At 36.1% G+C, this 21712-nt stretch overlaps 3 protein-coding genes across 5 annotated transcripts in view; 1 reads left to right on the top strand and 2 right to left on the bottom strand.

Moving 5' to 3' along the window:
- Window positions 1-5584, top strand: part of LOC137744490 (putative galactinol--sucrose galactosyltransferase 2) — a 10470-nt gene extending 4886 nt beyond the window's left edge. For 2 of the 3 annotated variants that reach the window (XM_088681799.1, XM_088681800.1), the window contains exons 4-14: window positions 1626-1716; window positions 1907-1955; window positions 2067-2158; window positions 2259-2366; window positions 2594-2716; window positions 3229-3781; window positions 4149-4216; window positions 4299-4433; window positions 4527-4744; window positions 4875-4963; window positions 5051-5584. In XM_088681799.1, the coding sequence (XP_088537925.1) occupies window positions 1626-1716; window positions 1907-1955; window positions 2067-2158; window positions 2259-2366; window positions 2594-2716; window positions 3229-3781; window positions 4149-4216; window positions 4299-4433; window positions 4527-4744; window positions 4875-4963; window positions 5051-5356 (1832 nt within the window). In that variant the 3' untranslated portion in view covers window positions 5357-5584. Of the gene's footprint in view, window positions 1-1625; window positions 1717-1906; window positions 1956-2066; window positions 2159-2258; window positions 2367-2593; window positions 2717-3228; window positions 3782-4148; window positions 4217-4298; window positions 4434-4526; window positions 4745-4874; window positions 4964-5050 lie in introns of those variants that run through there. The other variant, XM_088681802.1, reaches the window with a different exon arrangement.
- Window positions 5585-10583: 4999 nt separating this feature from the next.
- Window positions 10584-11128, bottom strand: LOC148692447 (uncharacterized). Its single transcript, XM_088681085.1, has one exon. It carries the CDS (start codon window positions 11049-11051, stop codon window positions 10653-10655), a length of 399 nt encoding a protein of 132 aa, XP_088537211.1. The 5' UTR covers window positions 11052-11128; the 3' UTR covers window positions 10584-10652.
- Window positions 11129-11978: 850 nt separating this feature from the next.
- LOC148692446 (uncharacterized) lies at window positions 11979-14286 on the bottom strand. Its single transcript, XM_088680944.1, has 2 exons — window positions 14163-14286; window positions 11979-12649 (listed from the first exon to the last, which is right to left on the bottom strand). Exons 1-2 carry the CDS (start codon window positions 14284-14286, stop codon window positions 11979-11981), a joined length of 795 nt encoding a protein of 264 aa, XP_088537070.1.
- Between the last annotated feature and the right edge of the window lie 7426 nt (window positions 14287-21712).

The following is a 21712-nucleotide window of genomic DNA, read 5'->3' as shown; positions in this document are numbered from 1 at the left end:
GTATGGTAAGATTGCTGAATTTCTAACACAAAGTGGTTATTCAGTAACACCTGCAGATTCCAGCTTGTTTGTCAAAGCCAATGAAGGAAAGCTAGCTGTCGTGCTAGTGTATGTGGATGACTTGATCATAACCGGTGATGATGAGGCAGAAATTCTTCGGACGAAGGAGAATTTATCAGTCCGTTTCCAGATGAAGGAACTTGGCCAACTCAAGCACTTCCTTGGTCTAGAGGTTGATCGCACACAAGAAGGAATATTTCTCTGTCAACAGAAGTATTCCAAAGATTTATTGAAGAGGTTCGGAATGCTCGAATGCAAGCTGATCTCTACACCGATGGAGCCAAATGTCAAAATGAGTGCACATGAAGGAAAAGATTTGGAAGATGCGACGATGTATCGACAATTGGTAGGTAGTCTGATCTACTTAACCTTGACTCGACCTGACATTTCTTATGCAGTTGGTGTGATGAGTCGGTACATGCAAAATCCAAAGAAGCCTCACTTGGAAGCAGTTCGACGAATACTGAGATATGTGAAGAGTACAATTGACTATGGTCTTTTGTACAAGAAAGGTGAAGACTGCAAGTTAGTTGGTTACTGTGATGCTGACTATGCAGGAGATCATGACACCAGGAGATCAACAACTGGGTATGTGTTTAAGCTTGGTTCTGGAACCATCTCTTGGTGTAGCAAGAGACAGCCGACGGTATCATTGTCAACCACAGAAGCAGAGTATAGAGCAGCAGCAATGGCAGCTCAAGAGAATGTATGGCTGGTACAGTTGATGAGTGATCTACATCAACCAATAGATTATCCAGTACCATTGTACTGTGATAACTAATCGGCCATTCGCTTGGCGGAAAATCCAGTCTTTCATGCAAGAACTAAACATGTGGAAGTGCACTACCACTTTATCAGAGAAAAAGTTCTACAAGAAGAGATTGAGATGAGACAAGTCAAGACGAATGATCAAGTTGCGGACTTGTTCACAAAAAGTTTAAGTACAGGCAAGCTCGAAAATTTTCGCTGTCTGCTCAGCACAGTGCAAAGAATGAGAGCTGACATTGAGGGGGAGTGTTGAAAATCAATGTCAAAGTTAGGCATGGAAAGTTAGGCAATGTTAGGTATGGTTGAATAAAAATAAATTAGGTGCAATTAATGTGTTTTGTGTGGTAATAAATAATCTTAGTTTATTCATTTGGTTTGCTATAAATACCCAAGTCCTCAAGCATTGTAAATCATTCAAAGAAAAACAAAGCCTAGAGCTAAAGAAGAAAAGCTTTGCTAATTAGTTTGTTTTGTGAGTTTTCTTTAAGTGTGTGCTCTATTTTCTTCTTCTTGGGATCATTAGAGTTATCTTGGATACTCTTCTTATTCAACAGTCTTCCCGTTAATCAGTACCTTCCTGCCGCCAATTATGAAGGAGATGAACATTTTAAAATGTGGGGTGCAGTGGAGCTGTCATTACTGCAAATACTCGGGCTTGAGAAACCACCCGCAATGAATGCCAATCAAATGGATCAAATAAATTGATGTATAAAGCATTTGTGGAAAGAAAAAACAAAAAAAAAGCCAGAAATCGAATTCCAAAAGAACCAAAAACAACTCCTTTTTTGATTTTGTAGGAGATTCTGCTGTTCAGACCAATCAAGGCCAGTGCCTCGTTTACATGCATGCTGGAACCAATCCATTTGAAGTCATCACCCAAGCTGTAAAGTAAGTCCTTAATTTTCATTTTTAAGGACTTTCTTGTATTGATTGTAAATCTGCGATTAAATATCTAGTTTTGTTTGCTAATATGATTATGCTAATGCTAGAAAAGGTAAATATTTTGGTCTTGATTAGCATAATGTCTTTGCTTTTAATTTTTGTACATGACTCCTTGTTTTTCAATTTCATTAAACAGGGAAGTGGAAAAACACATGAAAACTTTTGTTCATCGTGAGAAGAAAAAGGTAAGGTCAGCACGTGTATTGTTTTCTTATGTAATTGGTGTTCTACAACTGGATGACGTATCACAATGTTTCTTGAATGAAGCTAATTGTCCATCTTTTCGTTGCGTGTAGTTGCCTTCTCTTCTCGATTGGTTTGGCTGGTGTACATGGGATGCCTTTTACACTGATGTCACAGCTGAGGGTGTGGAGCAAGGCCTTGAAAGGTTATAAGCCATGCTATCATCTTTAACTTGCTCTTTACTATAACTTGAATCGAGCGTCAGATTTATTAAATCACTATTTTTTGTTTTGCAATGATTGCAGCTTATCGAAGGGAGGGACGCCTCCACGGTTTCTAATCATTGATGACGGTTGGCAACAGATTGAAAAGAAAGACAAGGATTCTAATGTTGTTGTACAAGAAGGAGCACAGTAGCACCTCTGACTTATTTCTCAATGTTATTTGATTACGCTTTTATTATTTTTCATACGGCTCTCTTTCCATGTCCTGCGTGCATGATTGGCATAGGATGCGTTAGGATCTTCTTTTGTCGTCTTTTTACACGCAATTATTCGTTCCCTTTGTTGGTTCCAGAAATTGCTGCTTGGTATGTCTAAATAAAGGAGTTGGTTATCTAATGCGAGTATGTTAATTGCAGGTTTGCAAGTAGGTTGACAGGAATCAAAGAGAACGAAAAATTCCAAAAGAATGACCACAACAGTGAGCAAGTCTCTGGCCTGAAACACGTTGTGGATGTAGCCAAGCAACAACACAATGTGAAGTAAGTAGTCCTAGTGGATTAGTTACTTTCTTGGACTAGCAACGAATACTCCCAAACTGCCAGCTGTTCTTTTTGAACTTTTTAAGATCATTTTTTTTTTTAAGTTTAGGCACATAGTAAAGTAATTCTAGCATCTAAGATTCCATTATTTTTTTGTTGTTTAAAATGGTAGGCGGCAGTAGAGATGACGTGGAGAATCATATTTGTTACAATCTTTAGAATTATAACATGAAATTAATTACTGATATCTGTGATGGTGAAGAGTGAATGATCTGAATAAAGTTTCAATGGGCTCATGGGGCTTAGTTTGTAACTTTTGAATAAAATCTAACTATATCAACAACAAACAATAAATTTTTGTCGAATTTATTGATATGCTAGACTCTGCTCTGCTTGCCGTTTTCTGATGGTTTACCAATATTAAATTTTATTTTATTTTATTTAAGAATTAAGAGTTTCGTAGGAAGTAGTATTGTTACTCTTAGTCAAATATATGTTTTCTACTGGCACAGATTTCTGTATGTATGGCATGCCCTAGCTGGTTACTGGGGTGGAGTGAAACCAGCGGCTACTGGCATGGAACACTATGACACTGCTTTGGCATACCCAGTGACGTGCCCTGGTGTAGAGGGCAACCAACCAGACATAGTTATGGACAGCTTATCTGTTCATGGTCTTGGTCTGGTACATCCGAAGAAAGTTTTCAATTTCTACAATGAACTTCATTCCTACTTGGCTTCTTGTGGAGTTGATGGAGTTAAGGTTGATGTTCAGAACATCATTGAGACTCTAGGGGCTGGTCATGGTGGTAGAGTTTCTCTAACCCGCAGCTACCACCAGGCACTTGAGGCTTCAATTGCTCGAAACTTTCCTGACAATGGATGCATTGCTTGCATGTGTCACAACACTGATGGGCTCTACAGTTCCAAGCAGACTGCTGTTGTTAGAGCTTCTGATGATTTCTACCCCCGTGATCCTGCTTCACACACGATTCATATATCTTCTGTTGCTTATAACACTCTTTTCCTTGGGGAATTCATGCACCCTGACTGGGATATGTTTCATGTAAGTAAAACGATTACGCATCCTCTATCTCAATTTTTTCTTTTTGCCGTGGTACTGTTTGATTTTTTCTTCCTCCTTTTATGGATGATGATGTATGGAAACCTAGTGAAGACCATTTCTTCCTTTTATGTATTGCTCTTTAAATTTACTGTGAAAATATAATTGTAAAATATGGTTTACTGATGCATAATTGTCTATTCTATTTGGTGGAGGCTTGAAACGTCAATATGTCTGTTTGCTGAAGATTTACAATTCAATTTGTATGATTATCTGCAATCATTTTGTGTTTGACATTCAGTGTCATTTATTTGGAATAAAAGTTAATTTTGTATATCACGACATTGATGAAACAATCTTTACTTTGCAGAGTGTACATCCAGCGGCAGAGTATCACGGTGCAGCTCGTGCTGTTGGCGGATGTGCAATCTATGTCAGGTATGCACTAAACAAATTTATTCTATTTGTCACTTCAGGAAAGTAGGAGTTCTAATGCATAATTTGCTATTTCTCTAAACAGTGATAAACCAAGCAATCACAATTTTGACCTTCTGAGGAAGCTGGTCCTCCCTGATGGATCTGTCCTCCGTGCCAAGTTACCTGGCAGGCCTACCCGTGATTGCCTCTTTGCTGATCCAGCAAGAGACAGGGCCAGGTTCGTTCTGTTTCCTCTCTAAATTTCCCAAGTTATGTGGTTATCAAAATTTAGATCTCTGAGTAAAGCTCATGTGAATAAATCTCTTTGTAGCTTGCTCAAAATATGGAATGTCAACAATTGTTCTGGTGTGATTGGTGTGTTTAATTGTCAAGGTGCCGGTTGGTGCAAGATTGAAAAGAAGACACGCATTCATGGTAACTCTCCGGGTACCCTCAGTGGTTCTGTCCGTGCCACTGACGTTGATGCCATTGCTCAAGTTGCCGGAGCTGATTGGAATGGAGAAACAGTTGTTTATGCTCATAAGTCAGGTACCACTACTGTCTGACAGCAGCGAGTTTGGAAGAACACTTCTACCTAGCTGTCACGAATTTTAACATTGTTCTCATAGTATTTCCGGTCTTCAGCTTTCTAACGAAGTGAACCATTATTGACTGTCAGGAGAGGTTCTTCGGTTGCCAAAAGGTGCTTCAATGCCTGTGACGCTCAAAGTTCTTGAATATGAGGTTTTCCATTTCTGTCCTCTCAAGGTTAGTCTTGCTATCACTGACATCTATCCGACTGAAGTTTAATCATTGCAAAGGATTTACTAATTGATATGGTTTTCTATGTTGTAGAAAATTACATCCAACGTCTCATTTGCACCAATAGGCCTACTTGACATGTTCAATTCAAGCGCTGCTGTGGAGCAGGTTGACGTCCATGTGGCTTCTGATAAGAACCAATCTCCAACTGCGACAATTGTTCTCAAAATCAGAGGATGTGGAAGGTTTGGAGCTTACTCTTCCCAGCATCCGCTGAAGTGCACTGTTGACAACGCTGAGACCGACTTAGAATATGACTCTGCATCTGGATTAATGACGATTACCATCCCGGTCCCAGAAAAAGAGATGTACAGATGGTCAGTAGAGATTCAAGTGTAACTAGCCTGATCTGATATGAAGAGTTTAGGTATTAGGGCATTGTCTTGCATCTGAAGGTATGAAGTATCTGGTTAGCAAGATGGAGGGAGAGACTCAAATGCCTGGGAAATAACTAAAGCAGCCAATAATGTTGTAGTTTTCCAGTTTCATTAGTTATGTTGCTAAGAAAGAGTGGCCAATGTTGTAGTGTTCTGGTTTTCTCTGTAATAAAAGTGCCTATCTTATCTATTCTGCATCGCCTTTCCTTTTCTATTTTCTTAAGGTCAATCGATTGCAAGCAGCTTGCAGTTGGATGAGCATTCATCTTTGCACTCGAGGTTTCGAAATCAATTCATCATTCTCCGAATCACTTCAGACATGTAAGGTTCTTTAATTCCATGTGGTATTTCATATTTGTAGTCCTAACAAATCCCTTTACGTGTGGGTTCATTTAAGCCTAATATCTAACACAATGAGTAACGTGAGAGCATGTGAACCGTTGGATTCAATACATGGTTCATGTGTAGGGTCATTTAACACGTGGGCTGTTGCGTTAAACACATGGCTATTTGTCGGGCTCAAGACATGGTACACATGTAAGGTCATTTATGTCTAACGCTCAAGACATGGTTCACATGTGAGGTCATTTATGTCTAACACGTGAATAAAAGCACGTAGGCCGTTAAAAACATAGCTAACAGGGCCGGCCATGAAATTTTATGCGCCTAATGGAAAAGTAAATCGAAAATCCTGAACTATGCTGAGATAGTAAATTTTTTTATTTTTTTTCCGTTGTATTTTCTATAAACTGCAATAGGACAAAGAATTTAACAAAAATGACTGATGGTTTGACAACGAATATTATAGAATGGTATACCACTGTTGTCGAGGCGGTTGTCTCAAAAAATTTCCTAGTCAAACTTTGCCATCCATCTAATATACCTTTAATTAATATATACATGAGTGAATAGTTATATTAATTTTATTCATATTTTTATATGGTATCATTCGTATAGATTTCTCACGTCTAATAAAAATTACAATTTTTCACAAGGCCAAAGAAAACGAGCCTATTCCCAAAACTTCCAACCCCGCCCGTCAGCCTTGGGTTCAACATGATCAAATTGGTCATTAGCTACATCACCATTGCCATCTCTGAACCACTCCTTCCTCTCACCATAGGCTATGACACTACGAAGGATGTATGAGATTGTCTTCAGCAACACTTTGCTCAAAGTTCTGCTGCTATTGAAGCTAATCTCCGCTTCCAACTCCTTGATCTCTCCAAGGCACTATGAGCGTTGATGTTGATCTTCAACACCTTCGTTAACGGTTAGAACGTAAGCCACACATGCAAGGCTAAAACAAAATTTTTCATTAATTGTTAGTACGTGAAGCTCATATGTAAGACTTTACCACAGAAGTTTAAATCTTGATTTTTCTTACCACATGAACTATCTTCTGAATACTATGAGACTATTGATTTGATTAAGTCAAATAAAAGTAAAAAATATAATAATAAAATAATAAAATATCTTTTACTCATTCTCTTACTGGGTCTCACCATTTGCTCATGTATATAGGTCACCATTTGGGTTTAAATTCAAAAAGTTGTCACCAAACAACAAACCTAAACCCAAAATAATTGGGTTTTGACCCAAATGGAAACCCATATTTTGGTTTTGATTTGGCTGACCCAGATGTTGGGGGTTTACCCTTTTTCTATACACCCACATGACTTTAAATGTGATGGTCGACAGCTGAGTAAGTGTTTGAACTGTTTATATCCCTTTCATTCTGATTTTATGCATTTACCATAGATACGCTGGAAATTGTAATTATATATTTAATCAGAAGTTAGATTTATCTCACCATTCTTCCTTGTGATGCTCACCAAAAGGGTTTTTTTATTTTTTATTTTTTCCTTTTTCTTTTTGAACAAGCAATATTATCTACACTAAAGGGATGATAAATTGGACTAAACCTCACAATGAGCTAACAATAATGTAGTTCAAATTCGTCTTTGGCAAGAATTGCACCTAAAACCTCTCACTTGCAAATGAAGAGAAATATCATTAGATTACTAAGTGGCTTTTCCTTTCAAATATGATATTATCTAAACCAAATTATGTGTTTATTGATGATTGAACATTGATTGAAAATTCAACGTTGTGATTGAAAAGATCGAGAAGTTGGGGGCCTCATTAATCGCATAAAATCAAGTTCTCTCTGTTTCGCAAAAGGCCCATAAGTGAAACATATCTAAATGATTTTTTAGATACGATAAATTTGCGGTATAAATTGCACCTACCTTAAAATTTAGACCTACAGTTCTTTTGTAATTTAAGTGTTTAAACTGCCTTACATCTATTTACTTCAGATTTTATGCGTTAATGGAAAAAATCCTAGCAATTACAATTATATATTTTAAAAGAAGTTGGATTTCTTTTACCATCCTCCCTCGTAATGCTCACCAGAATTTTTTTTTTCTTCCTTTGAACATATGACTTTATCTAAATCAAATGATGTGTTTGTTGAAGATTGGATTGTTACTTAAGTTTGATTAATGTGCTTATTTCCTATTAGTGACAAGTCATTTGGTTTGCAAATTTGTTTGAAAATTTTGGTCTCCATAGCATTCAATGTTGTGTTTAAACATTGATTGAAAATTCAATTTTGTGGTTGAACAATGTTTGAAAATTCAATGTTTTAGTTGAAAAAATCGAGAAGTCGAGGGCCTTCATTAATCGAATAAAATTAAGCTTTCTTTGCTTTGCAGAAGGCCCCTAAAAGAAACGTTTATCTAAATTATTTTTTAGATACAATAAATATGCGGTTTAAATGCACCTAGCTTAAGGTTTAGACCAATAATTCTTGTACAGTTTAAGTGTTTGAATTGCCTTATATCCGTTTCATTCAGATTTTATATGTTAATGACATATATACTAGAAATTGTAATTATATATTTTAGTAGAAGTTGGATTTCTCTCGCCATCCTTCCTCGTGGTGCTCACCAGAAGTATTTTTTATTCATTGAATATATGATATTATCTACATCAAATGATGTGGTTGTTGATGATTGTTTTATTACTTAGGTATTGATTAATGTGCTTATTTCTTATTAGTGAAACATCATTTGGTTTGCAAGTTTAGACCTGGAGTTCTTTTGCAGTTTAAGTGTTCGAACTGCCTTATATCCCTTTCATTTAGATTTTATGCGTTAATGGTAGATACATTGGATTGCAATTATATATTTTATTAGAATTTGAATTTCTCTCACCATGCTTCCTCATGATGCTCACCACAAGTGCTTTTTTTAGTTGAACATACGATATTATCTCAAACAAATGATATGGTTATTGATGATTACATTATTACTTAAGTGTTGATGAACATGATTATTTCCTATAGGTCACACATCATTTGGTTTACAAATTTGATTCAAAAATTTGGTCTCCCGAGCCTCAATGTTATAGTTGAACATTGATTGAAAGTTCAATGTTGTGGTTTAAAAGATAGAGAAGTTGGGGGTCTTCAATAATCGCATAAAATCAAGCTTTCTCTACATCGCAGGAGACCCATAAAGAAACATTTTTCTAAATGATTCTTCATATACAAGTTTTCTCTGCATCGCAGAAAGACCCTAAAAGTTTAGACCAGGAATTCTTTTGCAGCTTAAGTATTTGAAATGCCTTATATCTGTTTCATTCAGATATTATGTGTTAATGATAGATATGCTGGAAATTGTGTTTATATGTTTTAGTAGAATTGGGATTCTCTCGCAATCCTTCCTCGTGATGCTCATCAAAAGTGTTTTTTTTGTTTCTCATTAAGCATATGACATTATCTAAACCAAATGATGTGTTTGTTGATGATTGGATTATTACTTAAGTATTGATTAAAAATTCAATATTGTGGTTGAACATTAATTGAAAATTCAATGTGGTTGAAAAGATCGAGAAGTTGGAGCCTTCATTAATCGGATAAAATCAAGTTTTCTCTGCTTCGCAGGAGGCCCATAAAAGAAACGTTTATCTAAATGATGTTTTATATACAATAATCTACAGTGCAAACTGCATCTACCTTAAAGATTAGACCTGGAGATCATTTGGAGTTTAAGTGTTTGAAATACCTTGTATTCCTTTCACTCCGATTTTATGTGTTAATGGCAGACATGCTAAATTTCAATTATATATTTTATTAGAAATTGGATTTCTATCACCATCCTCCTTCGTGATGTTGACCAAAAGTGCTTTTCTTTTCCCTTTGAACATGTGATATTATCTAAACCAAATGATGTGTTTGTTGATGATTGGATTGTTGCTTAAGTGTTTATTAACATTATGTTATCAGATACTTAAATATTTTTATCTTCAATCTCTTCTTTGCCATCTTTCAAAATGGTCGAGTTTTTCTAGTTTAACCATATATATGCATTGAATTTTTTTTTCTAATTGTGCAGATGTCGCAGCTAATCCGGTTGGTCCTCCGGTCTCCCAGGCGCCAGTGTCATCAGCCTCTTTAGTGGCACTACTTGCTAGCGTAAGGCGTGGTCACCGCCGCCCCCGCACGCCTGACATGACATCAGCATCCACTACTGATGCCTCGGGGTCACAACCAGGTAAAGTTAAATAACTCCCTTTATTTCCTTGTGAATTTAGTCCAAATAGGGGTGATCCGCTATTAGAATCAATGCCTTAATTAGAAGATATATGATACATAACTCACCTTGGTCAAGTTTTCAGAAACCCATTATGTTCTTAATCAGTTTGGAATGGTTATTTCATCAAGTTTGTCTCTGCATGCCATGGCTTGTCAATTTAATAGTAAATTTAAAAGGGCTACACTTAGTTTTGTTCTTATTAATCATCAATATGCCATAAAGTAGTTAATCGACATTTTTAAGTCAAGTGTAAGTTTTCTTTTTCTCTTAGAAAAGGGACTAGCCAAACATGGCCACGCCATAGCAAGGTGCTGCTTTTAAATTATATAACATATCTTACATTACCTTTGTGCTTCTTGGAGTATCCCTTTTCCTTTGTTTTACTAAAGTTGTTTTGAATTTTCCATAATAATTCCTTGTCATTTTTGTATTCTTGTTTCTGGAATTTTGCTGAGCTATTATGATCCGCACAAAAATTTAGTTTAGTGGTTTCCATGAGTTGATCCTGCACAGTGGCGGATCCAGGATTTTAAACTCGGGGGGTCCCAATAATAAAGGTTAAAAAATTTACAGATAAAAATAACATTGAAAAGTTAAATATAATACATTTTATTCAAAAATCATTTGCATAACAATATTACAAGCTATAAAATCCTAATTCAAGCGTCCACGACGAGGTTTCATGGTCTGAAAATGTTCCATGATAGCTTCATTACCAATACATGAAAAAACATCTTTCTCAATGTAAACAACTAAGCTGTCACTCAACCATTGATCTCCCATTTTGTTGCGAAGTGGACCCTTAATGATATTCATAGCGGAAAATGCCCTCTCCACTGAAGCAGTTGCAACCGGTAAAACCAAAGCCAACTGAACAAGCAAATATACATATGCAAATGTTCGATGCAACCCTTTCTCCACCATTTTCTTAGCAAGCTCATTAATTCCCCGCAATTGAGAAAAATCATTATCAGAACGCACAAAATGAATGTAAATATCAAGTTGATCTTGAAGTGCCAATCTATCTCGATCCGTGAAATCTTTAGGATACATATGAGCAAGGCGAACAAGCTTCTCTTTATCAAAAGCTACAAATGAATCATTCGGACTCAAGCATGCCAAGCAAATAAGCAATTCGGTATTACCTTCAGCGAAGCGATCATCTAATTCTGTAAGTTGGAAATCAATGACCTCGAAAAAGAGCTCCACTTTGTAATGATGATGATTGGTCTTTCTTGGAGCCTTACGCAATGACTTCCCTTGAATGACATATAAATCATCCATATTAGGCACCTCAATTTCATGTTCAACACAAAAAGATGATACTTTATCAACCAAAAGATCAAAATTTTCATCATTCCTCATGCAACGTAGTTGTTCTTTACATGTCTTAACTAAAGCCATTGCATTCACAATCTCTTGACCTTTTTTTTGCAATGCTTGTGACAAATCGTTTGTAACTCCTAATATGGATTTCATCAAAAAGAGGAGGAACACAAACTCAAAAGATTGTAAATCTTTTAATAACCTTTTTGCTTCACCAGCACTATCATTGTAGCAATCTTCAACAATCATGTCAAGCACATCCACCACAGATGAGAACATTGTAATCAAACTAATCAAAGCACCATAATGTGAATTCCACCGTGTATCCCCAGCACGTTTGAGACTAGTTTCTTGATTTAACCCTTGCCCCGTTTCAAGACAATCATTTTCAATAGCTTTCAAGAGATTTTCTTGTTGTTTCTCTCTAAGTGCATCACGACGCTTACATGAGCATCCAACAACATTTACCAAACTATTAGTCAATGTGAAAAAAGCGGCAACATCGGAGTTTTTCTTTGCTACGGCAACAAGAGCTAATTGTAGTTGATGAGCAAAACAATGAACATAAAATGCACAACTTTCTTCATCCAAAATTTTTTTTTTAAGGCCATTGAACTCACCTCTCATATTATTCGCACCATCATAACCTTGACCTCATAGGTTGGAGTAGCTCAAGTCATGTAGTTTCAAGAACTCATCAATGGACTCCTTTAGTTTACTTGAAGTTGTTTCGGTAACATGTTGGACTCCCACGAACCTTTCAATTACTTGACCTTTGTTGTCCACATAACGCAAAATCACCGCCATTTGCTCCTTTGTTAAAATATCACGTGATTCATCTACCATTATAGAAAAGAATTTACTCTCTTTCACTTCTTTCATAATAGCCTTAATAGTTTCGAAGGCACATGAATTGACAATATCTTTTTGAATTGAATGAGCTATTAGCTTGAGATTTCCCGGAGCATTTTCCAACACAACTTCCTTTATTTTCTCATCATGATCTGCAAGGAATTGCAAGAGCTCTAAATAATTCCCCCTATTATTCGAAGTGACACTTTCATCATGGCCACGAAAAGGAAGGCCTTGTCGCAACAAGAACTTAGTGCAATCTATTGATGCATTCAAGCAAAGACGATATTTCATACACTCTTCTTCTGATTGTTTGATCACAACTGCTTCAATATGTGTCTTTTGGTTCATTAGATAACTAGCCGCTTCTCTAGCTTTATTGTGGAAACTACCAATAGGACCAACATGTTTGTCTAAACATTCTCTTGCATTCTTCCATTTCTTAAAGCCTACCCCAGTGAAGGCATCGCTTCCTAATTGTGAAAAGTTGATTTTAAAGAGATAGCAATGAAGACAAAATGCCGCATCTTTAGATATACTATACTCCAACCAATCATATTCTTCAAACCACGAAACAACAAATCGTCGCTTTTTCTTTGCATGCAAAGTGTATGGGAACTCATACTTTGTAGGCCTACAAGGTCCCATTTGCAAATATGCTCTGCGGACCTCATCTTGAATATTAGAAGGATAGTCCTTCATTCGAATTCTTTTTCCCGGGTCTCTCTCAAGATTATTAAAATCAATGTCACACTCAATTTGTCTTGAGCTCGAACTACCCGAACAAGTAGATGGTGCTATTGGCTTTGGCTTGAAAAATCTTTCCATATTTCTTATTTCTAAACTACACATTTAACCAAAAACACAAAACATATACCAATCAACCAATAAACAAAAATTCCTTATTTCTTATTTCTAAACTACACATTTAACAAAAAATACAAACATATACCAATTACCCAATAAACAAAATTTCCATCTAAATTCTAATGATCAAATGAGTATAAACATAAAACATATCAACAATCATATCAATAATAGACTAAAAATCTTCATCAATATCTAATATAATTTAATTGAGATTAGATTAGAATACCAAAAAACTTACTTGAATTGTGAACCAAATAGTGGTGACCTAGAGATTTGGAGAGGTATGATATTAGAGTAATAAAATTATAATATGGGATTGGGGGTGGGATTTAGAATTTTAGGGTTTTGAAATCTGAGGAGTTGGGGATTGGAAATTGGATGAATATGTTAAAGCTGGGCATTGGGGGAAGCAGAAAAGAAATTTGGGTGAATATGTTATTGGGCAGAAAAGAAATTTGGGTGAATATGTTATTGGGCATTGGGGGAAGCAGAACAACGGGAAACGGGGGAAGGGTGGGACAGTGGGGAATGATGTGGGTTAGGGGAGGGATTTAAAATAATGGGCAAACACTTTGGGTGGGATTTAAAAAATAATTTAAAACAATTGGCCAAAACTCTGTTGTTTTGGGCCAATTATTTTCTTTCTTCTCCGGTCATCTTCTCCGACAAGAAGATGTCGCACCTGCAACCTGCACTGCACGAGGGGTCCCCAGAAAATTTCTAGTAGCGATTTAGGGTCGTCGAAGGGTCCTGGGACCTCTCAGGTCCCTCTGTGGATCCGCCACTGCTCCTGCATATGAATTTAAATTTTGCTAGTTTCTCCAACTTATTGGAAATGACTATTACTAGTGTGCTAGTATAAAGGTTAAGTGATCGGGCTTTGTTTCAATCAAAATTGTTACATACTGCAATTGTGCATTTGGTCCAAATTTGACTTATTCAACTATTGTGATTGTCGTTAGGTATCATATATTATTCATTACAATGTCCAGGGTTTGGGAATTGTAATAACTTTAGGGGATGTTCTGCCAAAATTTCGGTTTTATTTGTTGTGTTTGTTTGACTTTTTTTTTTTTTTTTTTTTTTTAATTTTAGCAAAGAAAAATTCCCGGGAACCTTGTCGCCAGTTGAAGACGGTGAAGGTCACCCAGGTCACCAACGAATGTATCACGATCGAATACGACAACCGGCATTGGGCTGCACCAACGACGGAGCAGCATAGCACATTGGCCCACGACATTGGTCACGTCATTTGGACATATTGCCCTATGCAATGGAATTCTTAAAAGGTGGTGCCAGTTGAGGTGAGATCGAAGGTGCACGCACAGTTGTCGGTAAATATCCTACCTTTTAATTGTTTTTGCTTCAAATTTTACATATTTATATTACTTAATGTATGTAATTAATTTGTTACATTGCATACGAACTACAATTTCAATGACATCAACGACGATATGTTGGTGTACGTCAACAGGCTCTTCATTGAATGATACAAGCAATGGAAGAGCGACATGCACCAATATTTTGAGACATTTGATGATCCATAGGTCGCTTTTGAGGAGGGTTGCCTGAAGGAGTTTGAGGACCGGGAAGATAATTGGGTATGGCTCTGCAATCATTTTCAGGAGCTCGACTATGTGGTACATTTTTTATATTAAGTTTAAAAGTATTATACGTTTCTTACTAATGTTTATTGATTTTTTTATATTTCATTTAAATTAGAACTAATACGTTTATTTTTTGTATAACAGAAGAAGGTGAAAGCCAACAAGAGCAATCTGGAGAAGAAGACTCTTCTCCACCATTCCCGTTCTAGGCCCTTCTCATATAGGATAGAGGCATGACGGTAGGTAATAATAGAGTTTTTCATATTCAATTTTTAATATGCCAATAATATATATATTTTTTTTCATACTAACATTTTTCTTCTCTTGTTCTATTCAGGGTGTTCAAAATTCCCAGAGATCGATGTCTTTAGCGCGTTTATGTTCGACCCGAGGATGAGTTGGCCGAGTCCCTTCATGTAAGTATTCTTCAATTGTAATTACTATCTTACGCATTCAAGTATCATGGTTATTATTTGAATGTTATTAATAATATTTCATGTTATATTACGCAGGCGACGATGATGGAGAAGAGGTAGTTGGTTCTTCAGGAAGTCGCCTCCCAGCTTCCTCTCGAGACTCCGCTCGAGTTTGTGGATCCCCCAGAGGATGCGAGGTTTCAGATCCTTACAGAGGACCTTGGATCAGACTCTCTGGCAAAGGCCGGGGATGTATTGTAGGGGGATGGGGAATGCCCAAGGGCGGGAACCTAGAGCCTCTTCATCATTGCAGTCAAAGAGTGAGGTGACAGCTTTGACAGCAAAGGTGGTCTACCTTAGTATTGAGCTAGCCTTGTCTAAGAGCCAGATGTCATTGATTGTACAAGCCCTCAGTCAGTTCGGCATTCGTCTCCCGGATCTTCGTCCTCCGTCGACATCTGAGCCCCTCCAACCCGAGCATGCCCCCAACCTAGAGACCTTCCAGCTACCTCCGAATGACGACCCAGTAGATTACGCCGCATTATTTTCTTAGTTTTTTACTCCCTTACTTTTTAAACATTTTCCTTGTACATACATTTATATTTATTTAAATAAATTATTTTTCTCTTCGTTACATTTTTTAATTACAATTTAATTTTATTACAAAATTAAAAAAACAGAACAAAAAATTAAATTTAAAAAAAAATATTTTTCTTTTTGCGCAACAAATACCTTTGTCTTGCAAAATTCTAGCAACTAACAATGTTCCGTCGTGCAAGAATAAATTATCGTCGTGCAAAGTTTCGAGAGATGAATACTAGTCGTTCCACGTTTGTATCCTGGTATTTTGTGCAACGAACACATTCGTTCCTAAAAATTCCAATGCTATTGTTCGTCTCGCAGAGTCTTTCTTCACGATCTTTGCATATAGATTCTTCTCAACGAAGTTTCTATCGTGCAGACATTTGTGTGATGAAAATACACTTTGTGCTACCAACTTTTGTTCGTCGCACAAATAGTTAAACGTAGTAATGTTAGTATGCGCTAGGCTCTCTCATATACATAGGGGCATTGGCTCTATAGTCCCGTCCATAAAGAAACCCAAAGCCTTTACTTGATCCTTCTGCGCAACGGAAATACACTTTGCATAGCCAACTTTTGTTCGTCGCACAAATAGTTAAGCGTAGTAGTGTTAGTAAGCGCTGGGATCTCTCATATACATAGGGGCATTGGCTCTATAGTCCCGTCCATAAAGAAACCCTAAAGCCCATTTATAAAGCCTTTACTTGATCCTCTGATCAACATTAGGGTTTATCCCTTTGAACTCCTTTAGCCTCTAGTAATCTAATCCAACACTAACTATTAAATCACCCTGCTTTAAGTCAATACAATCCCTAAACCTTATAGCTTATTACTCATAATCCCACAATGACTACGAGGCCGTATCATTCAAAAAGAATGTCGGGGTAACACTCCAACAGAGGCTACACATGCCAAAGAATAAAACATCATTCACAATTACAAGCCCATGAGAAATACAACATAATTCCTCAACTACAAAGGACTCACATCCAACCAACAACGGAAATATAAGAATTACCTTCACATGCAAAAAAACTACTCTATAAACACCCCGAAAAAAAGACTTCACCACCTTCGTATGATAACACGTTAAGATTTGGCATTTTCCATAAATTTGGATATCTTGTTATCATACCATTTGAGATAATGTGCATCAAATGTTGTGTCATTGTTAACAGAAATAGCTTTGTAGCGTACCTGCAGACATACATAGGTTGAAGGTCTTTGTCTACTATGAATCATTGATCTTTAATAATTATCATGTTATGTATACTTAATACTTGCTAACCTAATCAAAGTAGCCAACATGATGAGGGTTTAGAATATTCTTATCCCACCATGATGATCAACTACGAATAATATACCGCAACGTTTAATGTACACGACTCTCTCTCTGACGAGAAAAACTTGTGTGGGGCTTAGCATGCCACTGGACTTTGCTAAGTAGCACTACAATCCACTCAAAAATCACCACGTGACAAGTCTTAAATATAATTTTTTTTCTCATTCTTTTATATTTAAAATTCTCATAATTATTTTTTTCACTAATTAATATGCATCAATTTAATGGCTTATATTTTGTTCTTCCCCCCCCCCCCCCCCTTTTTTCCCCTCTTTTCTTTTTCTTCTTTTTCCCAAATTCCCTCCAGTTTATGTTGCAGGGCATGCCTGCCTTCTTTAACTTCCCAAACAATCTCATTGTGTAATATTATTTGATTTATCTCTTTGAATATACTCTTTACGAAGACTGAACCCTTTCCTCATAGCATAAGCATTGCGTACTTGAAAGGCTTCAATGTCAGAATTCACCACCATTCTAATTTTTACATCTTCTTAAAACTCCATTGTCTCAGCAGCAACCTACCAATTGAAATAAATAAAAAATTAAAAAAAATTAAAAAAAAAAGTCTACCACATTAATAAAATACTCATAGTAAAGAACGGAAAAAACTATTGTATAAATATGTGGGTAATTCGTATCAACATATTAACCATAACATTGATTAACATTTGAGCCCAAATATTAGATTAACATGTTAACGAAAACAAATAAAAAAATTAGGCTAACCCTAATACACCTATATATATGGGTTATTTATGTCAAGTTCACATGATCAAATCAAGTATTGTATAAATAACGAAAAAACTTAAAGATTATTGATTGATTTCCATGACAAAAGTTGGAGAAAGTGATTTTGTTTAGGGTACAAAATTTTTTCTGAAGAAAAGTGAGAGAAAAAAGTCAGAGAGACAAAGAAGTGGGAGAGAGAAGAAAGTGAAAGAGTCCTGCAACATAAATTGGAGGGAATATTTGGGATGGATACCCGTATCTTGCCACCAATTGTCCCATTTTTTTAAAAAAGAAAGAAAACAAAAAAAATATCCATTAGATTGATGTATATTAATTAGTGAGAAATATAATTATGAGAATCCTAAATATAAAAGAATGGGAAAAAAATTACATTTAAGACTTGTCACGTGGCGACTTTTTAGTGGATTGTAGTGCTACTTAGCAAAGTCCAGTGGTAAGCCAAGCTCCACACAAGTTTTTCTCCTCTCTGACATAATTCTCTGTAAAATTTGGATCCTTCATGTGCTATTCGATTAATTAATCATCACTACATGCTATATTTTGCACGCAACAAATCTTGTATTGCAGAACCATGATATTATATATGAGATTTTCAGAAAGGGAAAACCCCACGCCTACTTTTCATACGAAGAACTATCTTATATAATATACTCACTTATAAACTTGTCCAAACTGCCCTCACATTCCCCTGGCAGTACACGGTTTTATTAAGTCAGTAGCTTCCAACTGAAAGCACGTAATTTTCGACAAGATTTATCGTAGTGTTTCAGTAGTACATGTTTAGGTTAACATTTGAACTTTGAGCTGAAAGGAAGAAGGGTCCAAAAAGATTAAAAAAGGAAGGCTTGCTCAAGGCCCAGCACCAAGCTCAGATCGTCCATCTCAGGACCAAATGGTACTCCCCCATTAATGCAAAGACTAGTTGCTTACAAGGGAAGTGACAACTGATGGAAATCAACCTACTCTCAGCTCAAAAGCACTTTTTGAATGGCAGAAAAGGTATAATACTGATTAGTCACTACCCTTCAGTTGCTTTCGGGCAAGAACAAAGTTACAGGCAGTCAGGCTAATTCGTCTATAAAAGGAAGAAGAGGCCCCAACAACAAGGACACTCAACCAATCAAACAAACAAATATACAACTTGCCTCTCAGTCAAGCAAATACCCAGAAAGCTGTGCTTTGTCTAGACTTTGCACCCTTTTAGCCATAGATTCCCCTTAGAAAGACATCTTTTGTCTAGTGTAAAAGTTCTGCTACCTTTCCCAAATGATGTAGTATCGATTCTCTCATGTAAATTTGTTCATCTTTCAGTTCTGCTACCTTTCCCAAATGATGTAGTATCGATTCTCTCATGTAAATTTGTTCATCTTTCACCCCATTTTAGTACTTGATCCCCTGTAATCACAAGGAGAAAAAACCGCAAGACGTTTAAACCTTACCCGACAAGGTGAAATCTTGCCGATTCTCTTTGTTTTGTCTTTAAATCAATAGATCTGGCGTTATAATTCATTTCCCAGTATATATTCAAGTCATTTCTAGTCTTTTGACGACCCAAAGTCCCATCAGTGCTCAGATCTGGCTTACATAGTGGTTTACCATCATTAAAAAGGCTAAATGGGAATCAAACTGGTGACTTAACCAGATCTGGACCTCCACCCTTTAAGTATACAAGATAACGAACTAAAAGTTCTTGGTCCCAAGGCATAGAAAGGAACTTAATGTGAACTTAACTCAGCCACGACAATCCATTAATAACAAGAAGTTACAATAACTTGGGGCGCAAGTAATCGGCTTAAATACACTTGTTATACATCTGTCATACAGAGATGGTAGTGGCACGCCTTTACACTCAATTAGTTTTGATTGTGAGCCTTAAGGTCTACACCTAAGACCCCACAAAGGCACATTTCAGAACTAACTGTGTCCTCCTCTTGCAGTATCCCGACAAGCAGGAGCCCGACAAACAACCAAAGTGCTAACTCCTCGGGGAGTTGTGTGCTTGAGCCAGGGACCCTTCCTAGCGAAATTCCTGCCATAACAGTACCGAAATTGTTTTAAAACGTCAGTAGATCCCAAACGAAATATTTTCATGTTTGTGTGAAATGTCTATACTTTTGGGTAGACGTCCAATGAAATATCTTCATAGGTTTGGTAGTTATTATATACTGAAAATTTATCTTCTGGTTTAGAGTTTTACTAGTCGTATTGCATCATTAAAACTGATACAACATGAAAAGAAAAAAAGAAGTTATACTTCATATGGAGCCTTCAAACAGCCGATTTTATGTTTCATTCATCAATATAAGCTTCTTTTTTTTTTACTTTTCTTTATCAGTGTGAGTATTTGTGTCTTTAGGCTTCCTTTGTTCTACAATATAGAGTGAGAGTATGAAGAAAAAGATTCTTGAAATCTCAGGTTGAACTTGAGAATAAATTCATAAAACTGAATTTTATCTAAAACATTTTATGTGCCTAAGTAGTCATTTAATATTAAAGTGTATAAACTATTTAATATTAAAACTAGGTTTTATTGTTTGGCGTACAGTTTAGTTGCTCTGGAAATCGTATAATCTAAAAGCAAATGGAACATTGATTTCAATTTTTCTTAGTGAAGTGCGACGTTTTTTAAATTGATTGTCACCGTTTATTCAAGTGTTATCTAGTCACTATGCACATCCTACTGCCGTGGTATAGAAATTACTCTCGCCATTGCATGCTGGTAATATAGCCGCAAGGCTGTTTTATGATTAAAATAAATAAATAAAAATTGTTGTTGGCACTCTAAAAATTTCATTTTACATTTCAAACTTTTCATAATTAGAAAGAAAAATACACTTAAAAGGAATGTAGAAAAATATTTATAAAATGCTAATAATAGTTTTCAAAATAAAAATAAATATGAAGTTTAGAAAGGGTACACGGGTCGAGTCAGTAGTTGCAATGTCGATGTACGTATGTCTTGAGAGCACGACGTGTTAGCGTAATGTACATCTTTTGGGGTACCTTAATTTGAAAATGTTTGTGGTGCCATGACGACTACATCTTCTTTTTCTTGGATGTTTGAGGGTCCTAAATGACAGATAAGCTCCCTGTTGTGCTGAGTCTGCAAGACATCTATACATCTAAATACTTAATTAGGCAGATGAATTCTAACACCATATATAAGAAAGGAAAAGGATCATCGCCGGATCTTTTTCATGGGGATTCTAAAGATTCCGTAATCATAACCGTTCATCGTACATCATGCGGTCAAAAATCATTTCAAAATTTAAAATTTAAAATTAAATATAAATAGTACCGCACGATGTACAATGAACGGTCACGATCACAAAATCCTTACGATCCTTAGGAAAAGGATCCGGCAAAGATCCTTTTCCTATAAGAAATGTCAACCATGCATGCCCTTTCAAAGTTCAATAAATGTAATTTCGTATTGCAATTTAGTGATATTTTTCTTGATTTGTAAGTGAGAGATCTTAAGTTTGAATCATGTCATTTATTTTAGCGTGTGCATGCTAATTTTCTGGGACATTTTTGTCCTATGTACGTTCATGGTCGTTTCTTGATAAATTTTTATTACCTAAAAAAATCTCCTCTAACTTACATCGTATAGCAAGTGTCATGTTTGTTGTACAAAAAGAAAGAAAGATTTGATTAAATATATAAAAATGCTACTCTTATCGTATTTTTTATACCACATTTATATCATGTTTTTAATAGAGATAGGTCTCGCATGTGTTAGTAGGTCATACTTCTTTTTTTTTAATCAATAATAGATCCTACTTCTATTAAAAAAGTAGTACAAATACAGTATAAAAAATATAATAAGGGTAACATTACTCATAAACATATCATACATGGATTTACATGCATCTAGTAGCTATGGTTCCCGTTCCCTAGTACTGCCAAAGACAAATTAGCATCAATAACTTGAGGGGCTATCAAAAAGTGACGCATGCAACTTATCAG

The sequence above is a fragment of the Pyrus communis genome, chromosome 12 (genome assembly GCF_041283825.1).
Source record: "Pyrus communis isolate YQ-2024b chromosome 12, ASM4128382v1, whole genome shotgun sequence".
NCBI classification, from domain to species: Eukaryota; Viridiplantae; Streptophyta; class Magnoliopsida; order Rosales; family Rosaceae; genus Pyrus; species Pyrus communis.
Note: the sequence above shows the minus strand (reverse complement) of the source record. Positions and strands in the feature narration are given on the sequence as shown.

Bases quoted from the DNA above. Each gene is read 5' to 3' on its own strand.
- LOC148692446 (XM_088680944.1), bottom strand. From the start codon at position 14,286: ATGTCGTGGGCCAATGTGCTATGCTGCTCCGTCGTTGGTGCAGCCCAA. The intron at 12,650-14,162 runs GTTCCCGGGAAT...TTTCACAATTAG, and splicing joins CGTCTTCAACTGGCGACAAG to GAAGCGATGCCTTCACTGGG.
- LOC148692447 (XM_088681085.1), bottom strand. From the start codon at position 11,051: ATGTATCCTAAAGATTTCACGGATCGAGATAGATTGGCACTTCAAGAT.